General features: G+C 42.7%; 3 protein-coding genes across 3 annotated transcripts; all 3 read right to left on the reverse strand.

Moving 5' to 3' along the window:
- Positions 1-400: 400 nt before the first annotated feature.
- LOC125307883 (odorant receptor 131-2-like) lies at positions 401-1360 on the reverse strand. Its single transcript, XM_048264016.1, has one exon. It carries the CDS (start codon positions 1358-1360, stop codon positions 401-403), a length of 960 nt encoding a protein of 319 aa, XP_048119973.1.
- A 1855-nt stretch (positions 1361-3215) lies between these two features.
- Positions 3216-4260, reverse strand: LOC125308589 (odorant receptor 131-2-like). The gene has a single exon (XM_048265147.1). The coding sequence runs from the start codon at positions 4258-4260 to the stop codon at positions 3325-3327; it is 936 nt and encodes a 311-aa protein (XP_048121104.1). The 3' UTR covers positions 3216-3324.
- Positions 4261-13303: 9043 nt separating this feature from the next.
- On the reverse strand, positions 13304-14242 carry LOC125307884 (odorant receptor 131-2-like). The gene has a single exon (XM_048264017.1). The coding sequence runs from the start codon at positions 14240-14242 to the stop codon at positions 13304-13306; it is 939 nt and encodes a 312-aa protein (XP_048119974.1).
- Between the last annotated feature and the right edge of the window lie 730 nt (positions 14243-14972).

The following is a 14972-nucleotide window of genomic DNA, read 5'->3' on the forward strand; positions in this document are numbered from 1 at the left end:
GAAACTTTGGAGTGTAGTGTGTGTAGCATAGTAGCACAAATTGGTCTGTTGTGCTGGCCTAATTTCTGTGAATAAAACATGGGAACGAAATCATTAAAAGAGCACATGATTTACGAAAATGAGGACAGGATTTGAGCACAGGTTTTTAGTATAAAATTAACATACGCTTTAGTAAAATGAGAGCACATTTTAGTAAATCTGTCTCTTGATATATCACAAACATTTTGCAATGACACCTCCCGGGCTCCGTAGTTAAAGGTGTACAAAAATACAAGTGTGCAAATACAATATACAACTTAATAGAAACTAAATCTTCATCTGAAAATTTGACGCTAACATTAACTACAGTAAAATATCACAAATACTATTGCCTGATTAGATAACATTGATTTACTGCCTTTCAAACTTGAATGCACAGTGGGTTTTTTCCACTTAATCCAAAAACTGCATAGTACTTAAGGACCAATACAAATTTCTCATCTCTCAATCCATATATCAGTGGGCTTAGGCAACGCGGGGCCAAGATAAAACTAATGAAATTGAAATATCGCACATTGACGAACAGTTTCAAATCAATCCTGAGAATAGCAGTCTCAACAAAAGGACAACAGAACTGAATTAAACACAACAGCAACTGCACTGCATGAAGGATCACAGTTTTGCGACCCTTAGTGGTAGATTTACTGTTCCCAGAAGCAGCTTTTTTTGCGACTTTGACTATTCTGAAGTATGTGATTACTATGACCGCTGACATCCAGAGAAAGTACAATGTCGCCACGACCGACCTCGAGTTCGCCTGCCACTTCTTTGGCAGCAGCAGCTCCACTTCACAGATCATGCTGGAAGAGAGGACGCTCGGTGGAGCCCACTCCAGGAACAGGAGGAGGACGAGGAATGGCGGGACTGCGCTCAGCCACCAGATGACGACGAGACCTACCAGCTGCGTCCGCTCGCTGGAGATGTTGGCGTGCCGTAGGGGCATGCAGATGGCCACGTAGCGCTCCAGACACATGGCAACCAGCGTCACAGGGGTGCCAAACTGGAGCCAGATCATGACCATACAGAGGATGACGCAGGGAACGCACGGTATCGTGAACTGGTAGTAGCTCTGAATCACTGCCAGGTCGGTCAGCACCATGAGGAAGGAGTCCATGAAGAGCGTCTGGGCAAAGAGCACGTAACGCGTGTCTGTTCTGAAGGCCTCCTTCTTCAGGAAGGTGAAGATCATGAGAGAGTTGACATAGAGGAAAATCCCAACCAGTACCTGCACAAGCAGAATCTTCTCATTCAAAGGCCTGGAGAATAGATTGGTTGGTTTGCTGGTGATGTTACAGCAGATCAGAGAAAGGTTTTCAACCATATCTAAAAGAAAAAGTATATATATTTGTATGTAAGCAATAGTGATGTTAGACATTTATGACGATGTTATAATAGAAATAAAAGCCATTTAATGTTGAAATATTTTCACAGAAATGGACATATCTGTTCCTTATCTGATCTGTTCCTTATCTGACTTTCGTTGCTAGCCCATTAAAAATACTGCTGTTAATCAAATGTACTAATCAAGAAGCCATAGGATAAGCAGAATTAAGACAACATATTAACAGCAGTTGCATGTCCAGTCAACTATAATTATTGTAGATAGTTTGTGTAATGAAAGTGGCAGTGAAAATAATATTTAAATCCTCAGTGTAATGCATGATCCTATCACCTGTGCTGTATCTGGGTCTTGCCTTCTAGTTGAGCAATAGGCTCCAATGAAGTATTTCCTCAAATGCCCGCCCTTATATATTGTATGTGACAGTCCATTTCTAAATATGTCACTGCCTATCTGTAAACCTAAATAGACTAAGAGAGACTATTTAATTTGATCATTTAAAATAAATAATGGACTTGAAGAAGCTACCTTATATATTTCATTCCTATTAAGGACCTTGGTTATATTTAGAGTTTGAAAGCCAAGGACTGACGGACCATGTTTGTAATGCACGGCCTTGGTATCAATTTTAAATACATACATGCACCACACAAAAAAAATAGATGAAGAAAACAAATCAGCAGATAATGAAGGGATGTCTTGTCTGACATACTACTCAGAGCCCTGTTCACTGTTTTACCTCCTGTTGGCAGTGGGCCTATGCTGTGTATATTCATGTTCCTGTGGGCAGTGGGCCTATGCTGTGTGTATTCATGTTCCTGTGGGCAGTGGGCCTATGCTGTGTATATTCCTGTTCCTGTGGGCAGTGGGCTTATGCTGTGTGTATTCATGTTCCTGTGGGCAGTGGGCCTATACTGTGTGTATTCATGTTCCTGTGGGCAGTGGCCCTATGCTGTGTGTATTCATGTTCCTGTGGGCAGTGGGCCTATGCTGTGTGTATTCATGTTCCTGTGTTGAGTTGCACTGCAGTTCACATCATGCTCAGTCCATGTATGAGCTTTGACACTACTTTCGTAGCCACTATCTACTGCAACTGATTCAACATATTTTAGTCATTAGGGTTTGATGTACAATAAATGCAGTTTCTACCACTCCAGGGTTGTTTGTGTACAATATGGTAGCAGTACTGCAATGAGGGAAAAGGTCTCCCTGCTGTTGGGAGAGACAGGGCCAGGGGCATAATGACCTGGCAGTAGAGTGAGAGGCTTATGCTTTATTAATGAGCAAGTAACTAGTCAACTTTATTTTAAAAAACATATACCTTTTTTATATATAAACAATATCATATTATAAAACCATATCAAGGAAACCCAATGAGAGATGTTCTCTCTATAGCAAGTTGTCTTTCACATGGATGGGCTTGTCAGAATTGATTCAGTTTTTTCAGTGATTCTGGTTCTATTGACAAATTATGTCATTTTATTTGAGTATTAAGTATGCTTTTGATTTCATCAAAAATAGTTTTTGATTCAAAGTCAAAGCAAGCACAAGATCAGAAATGTGAGAATAGTGTGGGTATTATATTACTCTGAACATGCATGTTGTGCTACTATATTTTCAATGTAAAAAATATACTGCAAGGAGGGAATTAATATAGAACACAATTTACAAAATCACAATTCAACGATGAACAACATAAGGATGTTTTTTTTTTATTTACAGCAAAGATATTCTAAGTACTTGACTGCTTGTGTACTTCACTGACACATGTGGTGGCCAGACATTATCATTTATGGATGAGTATGATATGTTTTGAGAAGGCAAATTATATATATCTTTTCTAACTGTATTCTTTGCCATTGCAACAGTTTGAAAAGTTCTTGTTATTGATATCTGCAAACATTTAGTAAATCAAGAATCTTAAACAGTGGTGTGGTGAAAGGCTACTACACAGTTTCCACCTTCTGTCTCTTTGTTGATCTGGTCTTCGGCTTATGCCCATTAACAGGAGCGACTCTCTTGTTACAGCCGAACAGGGCATAATATCGCAGCACCAAGGTGAAACTCTCATCCCTGAGACCGTACACCAGCGGGATGAGGCAACGGGGCGCCAGAATGAACATGATGTAGTCAAAGTATCGAACGGTTTCAAACACCTTCAGGTCAATCCTCAGCACGGCCGCCTCCACCAGTGGGCACCAGAGCTGAATGAGGGAGAGGACAAGCTGTAGAGCGTGCAGAAGCACCGTCTTCAGCCCCTTGTTCATGGACTTGCGGTCCTCTCCTGAGGCGGCGCGCGCCACCCCCATGATCTTGACGTAGCTGAAGCAGATGAGCAGCGACATGAGCAGGAAGTAGAGCTGCAGCACGGCATCACTCAGGTGCTTTTGCCAGGCGTACGCGTTCAGCATCACGAGGCTGCAGACCAGCGACGAGGAGTAAAAGCTCAGAGGCATGGCGGCGAACAAGCTCAGTAGCATGACCACCACGTGGACCGAGGCCATCGCCTGGATGACCAGGATGGCGTGGGCGGCGCGCTGCGGCGTGGACAGCTCGGCGTGGCGCAGTGGCATGCAGATGGACACGTATCGCTCCACGCTCATGGCCGTGAGCGTCAGCGGCGTGGCCAAGTTCAGGTTCACCAGCAGGGCGCAGACTACGATGCACAGGCCCGTTGGCATGATGATGCGAGCCACAGTGAGCAGCAGAAGCATGTCGGTGAAGATGAGAAAGGCGCAGTCGCAGATTAGTGTGTGCGCAAAGAGAATGTAGCGAGTGTTTGTGCGGAAGGCCTCCTTTTGGAAGAAAGTGAAGATCATTAGGAAATTCACATAGAGGAACAGAGCAATCAGCACCTGGATTAGAAGGGCTTTCTCATTCATTGGCTGTCTACCCAGAGCAGCAGGGAGAGAGATGTTACCTTGACTTGTATTTTGCATGTTAGTTTCTTCTGTGTAGACTGAAATAGAAAGACAAATAAAGTATTGGCACAATTCTTGAACTGATTTCAAACTGATTTCAAATAAACATACATAAAGTTTCTCTCAAGACAGCAAAAGTACAGTATCAAGGTATGCAGTTATTTAACTTAAACATATAAAATATGAGGAAAGCTAATGTTTCAACATCCCATGTGTCTTGATATAGTATAACGTACATTAACTCCTCTGACTGAATACATCTTATAATTCCCCTTCAGTTTTCAATAGCGAGTGTCACAAATACAGGAAACAAAATATGTAAATGCACACTGATATTTGAAGGCTACAGTACACTAAAATTCACAAACATTCTTACAAACTGTTGAAGTACATCATATCACAATAAATATCCAATATGCCTATAAGAGAGTCACATTTTTAAACATACAAAGACAAAGTCACAGCACGCAAAATCTAAAATAAAGCCTTGCAATCTGTCTCCCTGTGCAACCTCAAATAAGCACACACCATATGAATTTCCTGTATGTGCAATGAGTCAGTTCATAGCAGCTCTCAGCCCTCCATAGTGTAGAAAGGAGGAAGGTAAAGGCTTATATCAGCCTCAGTTGTGGGAATTGATCTCCAAAGATTGTGAGGTGGATACCAAACAGTGACCACTCAAATGTACACATCCAATGTCACTTCTGTATCTTCATTATATTGAATCATGCTTTTTTTGTTGAGATTGTCCCCTTGTGGCTGATGATGGGGTTTGAAACATATGGGTTTTAGGAAAGCCATCTCTTTGGCAAAATGTGGGCAAAGGGGATTCCCTTATTGTGGCAATTACTGTTGCATTAAAATTATAAATTGACTGAGCAAGTGGTAAAGATACATATTACAGACCTGCACACTTTGATTTTTAATATTTTGTGAGTATTTAACCCCCCCCCCCCCCCCCCCCCCCCTTAAACACAACACAAATGGGTACTCAGTACATTGAAAGTATAAGTATATACCTGTGTATCTTGTTTCTGCATCACAGTGCACTGATGTTGAATGACAGGAAATGTGTTTCATTGTTTCATTCATGTAGATTTTGACGGAAAAGCTACAGACTACTCTTTACGTGGCTTCACTTTTTTTTTGAACACTTTGACCTGACCTGGCCAAGACCTATACGTTTATTGATTTGAGGTGTATTTCTTATCAGCATCTTGTCTGAAAGAAAACAGGAAGGATAGGTAACACTACATAATAAGGTGCCATAATAAATAGCAAACTAGTAATTACCTAACCCTTTGTTAATATTTGTTAATTGTTACTAAAATATCTATTTGGCACAAGTTAATAGTTTTTTCATCATTAATTCAATATTAGTTGTTTGCATAAAATCTGTATGTTAATATTTTAACAAATATATTAACTAATATTGTATTAATATGTGTTAATAGTTAACTAAATGTCTTTTTGGCACTAATTAACAGTTATTTCTTACATCATATAAATGTTAACTGTTTATTTACAAACTATATACTAATATAAAAGTTAATGACATATTATTATTTATCTAGCTTTTCTGATTAGCTTTGTGGAGAATTTATGGAATTTATGGTTTATGGCTTTATGGTATTATGGGGTAGCCTGGCGGGCCATCCTATATCATTGAAATGTATAGTCTGGAATCGAACCATTCACCTCGCTTAATCCAAGGGGCGGGCAGAGAATTGTCTTTCAAACTGCCTAGGCATGCAATAGGCCAGCGCTACGACCACATCCGTATCTGGTCGGCAAAACGGCAAATACATCCTTCTTTGAAAGGAATGACTTAAATGCATTGTGTTGCTCAACTTTCAAAGAAAAGCACAAGTCCAACTCCTCCAAAGTTGACGCCAACGCCGATTCAAACAACCACTCTTCGTTCGCCATAGCCACCTTCCTTGTTGTTCACAGTCGCAGGACTGTCGTTATCCTGTTAAGCCCGCCTTAAGACTCTCTAACAAAATAGAGCGCTGTGATTGAATAACATCCACGGTGTTAGCCAATAGAAATCCCTATGGTTTGATACTAGACGTACAGGCTGAGCAAATTAATTTGCCGCCGCTAGGGTGCGTCTAGATTTCTAGGCTAATTGTGGGGTGTATAAGGCACCCTACTGCCAGTGGTTGGTTGTGTGAGAGTTTGCATATCTCTTCTTCCACTTCACCCTTATTGGATACCTTTGTGGTTGGCTGTCCTGTAATTGGTGACCCTCTGTCTAGTGTTTGAAAGTAGTGTACTCTTTGCCTTTGGAAGTACTATTTGGTTGCTGCTTGAATTTAGTGAAATTCAGGGGAGGGGTGTAACAGAGTTAGAAATATAGTTTAGTGTTTGTATGTGATTTTCGCCGTAATTAAGCAGCTTTTTTGAGATTGGTGTTTTAGAGCCCCCTTTGGAGAAACGGTATACTGCAGCTCTGCTGCGTTTTGTCCTTGCATTGTTGCCATAGCTGATCAGAAGCGGTATGCTTTGCATTGGGTAGATTGACTGTATAAAGCACTCTCCACCAGGGTAGGAATTTCACGGCGGCTACGACGGCCCTTGCGTTGGCCGTGAGGCCCCTTTGAAAATCAGAGGTTTACAGGCCACGGTGGCCTTGGTGCCCCCTTCTTTCAATATTCTGCTTTATGGCCCTACTAATAGCAATTTTATTTAGCCTGTGGCCTGTCAAAATAATCTTAGCATTTACAGCCAAATTTATTTAGTCTTTTACGAAGTGGAGAAAGTGACAGCGCAAGAAAGAAATTGCGTCCAAATTCACCCATTCTCAGTTGTTGAACACAGACATCACAAGTATCACATGAAAGAGCTTTTTCTCCTATTCATCGATAACAGAACATCTGAAAAGTAAATAATACATGAAGGTTTTACATTCTACTGTCCCATGGTCTCCCTACCCATTCATCTCGGTGGAATACTTTACGAACCCTTCTTTTAACACATGACAAACCATATATCAGAATAAACAGGAGACCTTACCGAACACAAAAGGTGTAAAGCAGGCCCCTGTACAGTTAGCCGTTCCAGAGTAATCCAGTTTTGAATTTGCAGTAAAGTTCGACATACATGGATGTCTCCAAATTTGGGCTTTAAGTTTTACAATGTGTTTAAATTGTTCCACATGATTTCATAACGGGCCAAATACAAAATAAATGTTTCAAATATCGCCTAGATATTGGTAAATCAGAGTACAGCTGACTAAGAATTTGTGAAAGTAGCCTTAATGATCACAAAATGCTAAGCATGCATCTAGGCTATTTGAGTTTCTTAAAGCTGAGCTGTGATTAAATTGTTCAATACATGATTTCATAACAGGCCAAATATAAAATAAATGTTATATATAGCCTAGATAGTCAGATGATTTACAGTTCTATGTAATATGTCATGTTTTCATTTCATGTTTTTGTAATGTTTCATACAGTGATGCAGGTCTACTGCATAGGCTAAACTTTGATCATTTTTATAGCCTACTACTGTATAGTTAACTTTGGCCTTGGTGCCCTGACATGTGGCCTTTGTGCCCCCCACCAAATATGCCCAACTGAAGGCCAAGTGGCCTTGCCCCCAGAATGGTGAAATTCCAAGCCTGCTCTCCACTTTAATTTTGTAACTGTAAAATGTTGTTTACGTTGAAAACTTTGATATACCACCTGTATTATATTACTTTACATGTATTGTTAGGATTTGGTAGCAATTCTAGCAACTTAGAGAACGTTTATTAATGTTTGCATTATGACCACGAGTTCATACACGAGTCTAACGTGACTAGCTGTAAACTCCGCTAGCAACTTTCCATGCATTCAGTGTAGTTTAGCTTAGTGCTCATGGAAAGTGCAAATCAGTCTAGCAGGAAATGAATGTGCATTATGTTTATGCATTACCTCCGTATGGTCTACGTCCGTGAGTGTTTAGAGAGTCTCAGAATATTAATAAACTCGTTCTGTGCACCTGAACATTCCATGTCCCACGTCTCCCTTGCTAGTAGGGCTGACAGTGATGGTATAGAAATCATGCATGTAATATAGCCCATTCAACTACTTCTTTTTATTTTGCTTGTGCAGATGCTGTTTTATGTATGCCAGTGCCACTGGTTAGCACTCTGGACTTGTAACCGGAGGGTTGCCGGTTCGAGCCCCGACCAGTGGGCCGCGGCTAAAGTGCCCTTGAGCAAGGCACCTAACCCCTCACTGCTCCCCGAGCGCCGCCGTTGAAGCGGGCAGCTCACTGCGCCGGGATTAGTGTGTGCTTCACCTCACTGTGTGTTCACTGTGTCCTGTTTGTGTTTCACTAATTCACCGATTGGGTTAAATGCAGAGACCAAATTTCCCTCACGGGATCAAAAAAGTATATATACTTATCAAAGTCAAAGTCAAAGTCTGCTTTATTGTCAATTTCTTCACATGTCAAGACATACAAAGAGATCGAAATGCGTTTCCTACTATCCCACGGTGGAGACAAGACATATTTTACCAATTAGGTCCACAGACAAACATAACATTCAAGTAAACAATATAAAAAGTAAAAATAAGAAGGCACATACAATGAAGAAATAAGAGCAGCAAAATTTGGTAGAAATTGTGCAATTGTGCATACAGTAGACAGTCAATATAATAGTGCAAAAGTCAGGCCAATAAATGGCTGAGGTAGTTTTGTTTGACCTAAGTATGCAAGTGGCATAGTGGTGCAAGTTAGTAAGAGCAGCAGAAGTGTGTTCAGAAGTGTTCAGGACAACAGGACAACAACAACAAGTTGCAAGTGTGCAAGTGTACAAGTGGAGTAGTGCAAGTGGGGTAGTGCAAGGCAGCCATTTTGGGTCTAAAAGTCCAGGATGTTATGTAGCTGAGGGTGGAGGGGGGAGAGAGTTCAGGATCCTAACAGCCTGGTGTATGAAGCTGTTGGTGAGTCTGGTGGTGCTTGGGAGCGAGGCTTCTGTACCTCTTCCCAGAGGGCAGTAGATCAAACAAATTGTGGCCCGGGGTGACTTGCATCACTCACAATTTTGGTAAGCCTTTGGCGGGTGAGGTGGGAGGTGTAAATGTCCTTCAGGGAGGGGAATGAAGCACCAATAATCCTTCCAGCTGTGTTCACTATGCGCTGCAGGGCTTTCCTGTTGTATTCAGTGCAGCTTCCGCCCCACACAGCGATGCAGCTGGAGAGGATGCTCTCAATGGTGCCTCGGTAGAATGTGGTCATGATGGCTGGTGGAGCACTTGCTCGCCTGAGTTTCCGCGAGGAAGTACAGGCGGCTGAGCTTTCTTAAGCCAGTGATGCAGTGTTGGTGGTCCAGGAGAGGTCTTCACTGATGTGCACCCCCAGGAATTTGGTGCTGCTCACTCTCTCCACCACAGCACCGTCGATGGTCAGTGGCAGGTGTTGGGTGTGACCTCTACGGAAGTCAACAACAATCTCCTTGGTCTTGCTGACGTTCAGCAGGAGGTTGTTGTCCCTGCACCACATGGTCAGAAGGTCGACCTCCAACCTGTATTGAGTCTCGTCGCCCTTGGTGATGAGACCCACCAGAGTTGTGTCGTCAGCAGATTTCACTATGTGGTTGTTGCTGTAGGTTGCAGTGCAGTCATGCATCAGCAGGGTGAAGAGCAGCGGACTGAGCACGCAGCCTTGGGGGGCCCCCGTGCTCAGTGTGATGCTGCTTGAGATATTGTTGCAAACACATACTACTTGAGGCCTCTGACAGAGGAAGTCCAGTAGCCAGTTGCAGAGGTAGGTACTGAGTCCCAGTTTGTCAAGTTTGCAGAAGAGTTGTTGTGGTATTATGGTGTTGAATGCAGAACTGAAGTCTATAAACAGCAATCTCACATATGAGTCTCTTTTTTCCAGGTGGGTGAGGGCTGGGTGGAGGGCAGAGCAGATTGCATCCTCTGTGGACCGTTTGGCTCGGTATGCAAACTGGAAGGGGTCCAGGGTGGGGGGGAGAATGGATTTGATGTGTGACATGACAAGCCGCTCAAAGCACTTCATGATGATGGGTGTCAGTGCCACGGGGCGGTAGTCATTGAAGCAGGATGGAGCAGTTTTCTTCGGCACAGGTATGATGGTGGCAGCTTTGAAACATGATGGGACGATGGCTTGCTTCAGGGAAGTGTTAAAGATGTCTGTGAAGACATCCTTAAGCTCCTCAGCGCAGTCCTTCAGCGCACGACCTTGGATGTTGTCTGGGCCTGCTGCCTTACGGGTGTTGATAGCAGCAAGTGTCCTCTTCACGCTGTCGGCAGAGAGGCACAGGGGCTGCTCGTGTGGAGGGGGAGGGGTCTTCTGTGGGCAAGTGCTGTTTTGTGCTTCAAAGCGAGCAATTGATGATGAAAAAACTATTAACTTGTGCCAAATAGATATGTTAGTAACAATTAACAAATATTAACAAAGGGTTAGGTAATTACTAGTTTGCTATTTATTATGGCACCTTATTATGGAGTGTTACCAAAGGATACATTTTTAAACAAAACATACATGTATCAGACATGTAGAATTGACATAGGATAACATTAGATAGATAGCTATATAGATAGATAGATATATATATATATAGATAGATAGATAGCTATATAGATAGATAGATATATAGATAGATAGATAGATAGATAGATTGATAGATAGATAGATACTTTATTGATCCCCAGGGGAAATTCATTGTAGAGAAAACAAACCATTATTCTTTTTTCCCCTCATAACAATAATCAAAACAGTGTCACCATTTGGAATGAAGTTCTACCAGATATTTATAATCCAAACTTGTTTGTATAAGTATAAGTATATATACTCTTTTGATCCCCTGAGGGAAATTTGGTCTCTGCATTTATCCCAATCTGTGAATTAGTGAAACACACACAGCACACAGTGAACACACAGTGAGGTAAAGCACACAAACATGGCGCAATGAGCTGCCTGCTACAGTGGCACGCGGGGAGCTGTGAGGGGTTAGGTGCCTTGCTCAAGGGCACTTCAGCCATGGATGTGGGCATGGGAGAGCGGTGCTCAACCACTTCCCCCATCCACATTTGTCCTACTGGTCGGGGATCGAACCGGCAACCCTTCTTTTACAATCCCGAGGCCCTAACCAGTAGGCCACGGCTGCCCCAAAATAAAAATGAACGGAAAGGCTAATTCTCACACTGTATTGCTTTAATGGACAGGACTGTGGAGACTGGAAGTGAAGTTGGATGAAGATGGGAGTGTGGGGGATTGGATCGGGAAATCACCTTAGGGGTTTAAGTGAACCCTGGTCCTTGAATGCTCTCCGCAAAATTAAATCACGCTTGTCAATTTGTCTCTATCTCCTACTCTTGCAACTTTTTATGAGTGTGTGTGTCTGTTTTTGTCTATGTGTGTTTCTGTGAGTGTGTGTGTGTGTGTGTGTGTGTGTGTGTGTGTGTGTGTGTGTGTGTGTGTGTGTGTTCGCTTGTGAGTATTTGTGGGTAATGGTATGTGTGTGTGTGTGTGTGTTTATCTGTGTGTGTGTGTGCCTGGTTGCCTGCATGTGTGTGTGTTCTTGTGTGTGTGTGTGTGTGTGCGTGTGAGTGTGTGGGTGTGTTTATGTTTGCATGAGTGAGTGTGTGTGTTTATGTGTGTGCGTGTGTGTGTGCATGCCTGTGTGTATGCCTGTGTGTGTGTGTGTGTGTGTGTGGACATGGGTTGTGTTGACAAGGACCCTGGAGACCAACATACAAAAATAATTTGGTCATCCTTGGCCCTACGGTTCTCGAGATATTCACATAAAACTGTGTCCGGCCTACGAAAACGAAAAACAATGGTTCAGTGTCATGGCCACCAAGTTTTGTGCAGCTCTGTCTTTTAGTGTCCCGGGAATTGTTGACACAAATTCTGGGGGGGTAAAAATCCAGAAGAAAAAAAGAATGCATAAGAATGCAAGCACATCTATATATTACAACCATAGACTGTAAAAAATATTTGTGTGCTTGCATTCTTACAATAAAAAGTGTAACAGACCAGCTTCGGTCCAGCTTCAGTCACCCACCGTATGTATTTTACAGTGAGCTTGAAAGTGTAAGTGTAAGAAAGTGTAACATTTGAAGACCAGCTTCGGTCCAGCTTCGGTCACACAGCTAAGGTGCATCAGTATATTCCTGGCATGGTTAGATGCTGAGATAAGGTAAAAGAAAAAATAACTGCACACACTGCCTACTTTGCTCCTAAAATGTGACCAGTGGTCGAAACGCTGTGCCATTAAATCACCTTGGAAGCAAAGAAGACAGTGTGCAGATATTTTTTCCTTTTCCCTTTCTTTTGCACTGGTCAGTATCTGGCTCCTGTTGTATGCCAGTCAACTTTCTTCCCCAACAGTCTAAAAGTACAGATGTGACCAAACCTGTAACGAGGGGGTGGGGTAACTTGAGACATTTCTGTCATAAATCAAATGGCCAAAATGACACTTACTTGGATATTTCATGCAATGCACAACTAAATAAAAATAACTATTTGTGTTTTGTCTCATTTTGTTTCAGTATTAGAAAATGAGTATACTTTTTTTTAAAATACAGTTCCATTTTTACAATACATTTACAAAACATTCATGTTTAGGAAGCTGCTTTCAGTCTATAACTGGCTGATCTGGTGTCATACAACAAGCTGTCATGTCTGGTACTGACAATACTATTTCCTGTTCTCTGGAGAATATAACAGTTAAAAACTAAAAAGTGTACAAACGAAGGTGGAAGAACAGGATGGACATGGACATTTAATCACATGACTGTACAAATTAACATTATGGTATGCTTAAATGCAACTCATGTTTCATGCATGCATGAAATATCTTTGAGGTTTACTATAGCTGTGATTTATGATTGAACCTATCAGGCAGTAACCTGACCCTAGCCAGATGAATTTCGCTCGGCCTAGCTCCACTCATCCATCTGGAACCGATCCATTGAAGTGTTGAAGTGTCAGGTTAGTCAGGCAGTGAGCATCTGAACAATTGCTTTGTAAAACACATCTAAGTCTGCAATCTCTGTGACGCTTTCCTGTGATTTTTCTTGTCTTTTGTCACAGGAGTGATTTTGTTATAGCAGCCAAAGAACGCGTAGTGTTTCAGGGCCGCCAGAAAGCTCTCGTCTCTCAGTCCATACACCAGGGGCACCAGGCACCTCGGCGCCAGTATAAACATCACATAGTCAAAATATCGGAGGTTTACAAACATGTGCAGGTCGATCTGGAGCACGGCCAACTCCACAAAGGGGCACCACAGCTGGATGAGTGAGAGCAACAGCTGGAGAGCGTGCAGCACGACCGTCCGGAGGCCCTTGTTCATGGAGCTGCGGTCGGCCCCGGAGGCGACGCGCGCCACCCCCATGATCTTGACGTAGCAGAAGCAGATGGCCAGCGACATGAGCAGGAAGTAGAACTGCGAGACGGCGTTGGTGAGGTTCTTCTGCCAGGCGTGCGTCTGCAGCATCTCCAGGCTGCACACACGACGCGAGAGGTAAAAGTCCAGCGGCATGACGACCGCCAGGCTGATCATCGTGACCAGCATGAGCACCGAGGCCATCGCCTGGACGACCAGGATGGCGTGGGCAGCGCACTGCGGCGTGGACAGCTCGGCGTGGCGCAGTGGCATGCAGATGGACACGTATCGCTCCACGCTCATGGCCGTGAGCGTCAGCGGCGTGGCCACGTTCAGGTTGACCACCACAGCACAGATCAGCATGCACAGGCTGGTCGGCATGATGATGCGGAGGTAGCTGAGCAGGAGCAGCACATCAGAGATGACGAGGAAGGTGCAGTCGCAGATCAGGGTGTGGGCGAAGAAGATGTAGCGCGTGACGGAGTGGAAGGCTTCCTTTTTGAAGAAGGTGACGATCATGAGGAGGTCAATGTAGAGGAACAGGCTTATCAGCACCTGAACGATGATCGCCTGGTCATTCAGTGGTCGCATCACCTGCACAGGAGGGAGTGAGAAGCCACCCTCACTTGTATTTTGCATTCTCTTCCCTGGTTTGTCTGAGAATCAGATATTAGAAATGTAATTCAACAAGTACTGTCAAAGACAGTCAGCAATTAGGTAAAGGACACTTAGAGTACTCAGACACTTGGAGTACTCAAAGAACAAAATAAAATTAAAAAATCAGTTGGATATATTCAACCTTTGTTCATTATCACAGAGCTTGACAAAATATGATTTCATAATTATACATGTATTCATTATGCACATTATCACTACAATCGTATTCCACTGGCCACAATATCACAATACATCATAATACAAAATAAAGTAAATTATCCTGTCAGTTACAATTGGCAAAACAACACTTATTCAGTCTTGCACCTGACCAAGGGTCCTTGGCGTGCCATCCAGTGATACCTGTCTAGAGAGGTGGCGAGAGTGCCGCTTATATAAAGTATTATAGACCATAATCAGCATGAGGGGAATTCTCCAAGGGACGAACAGAAGAGTTTTGGTTCTGACAAATTTGGAAATTTCGCCATGGTGACAGAAAAACACATTGTATTCCTTTCATATTGTGACATTCTTTTTTATTAGTTTATTTAGGGTCTATTTGGCTATTAATGCAATAATGGAATAATAAATCTCTTTACGGGTCCAACAGCTTTCAGAGCAGCTCGTTTTCCTCCATAGACAGTAAAATAAAATAAAAAAAATTGTT

The sequence above is a fragment of the Alosa alosa genome, chromosome 15 (genome assembly GCF_017589495.1).
Source record: "Alosa alosa isolate M-15738 ecotype Scorff River chromosome 15, AALO_Geno_1.1, whole genome shotgun sequence".
Lineage (NCBI taxonomy): Eukaryota > Metazoa > Chordata > Actinopteri > Clupeiformes > Clupeidae > Alosa > Alosa alosa.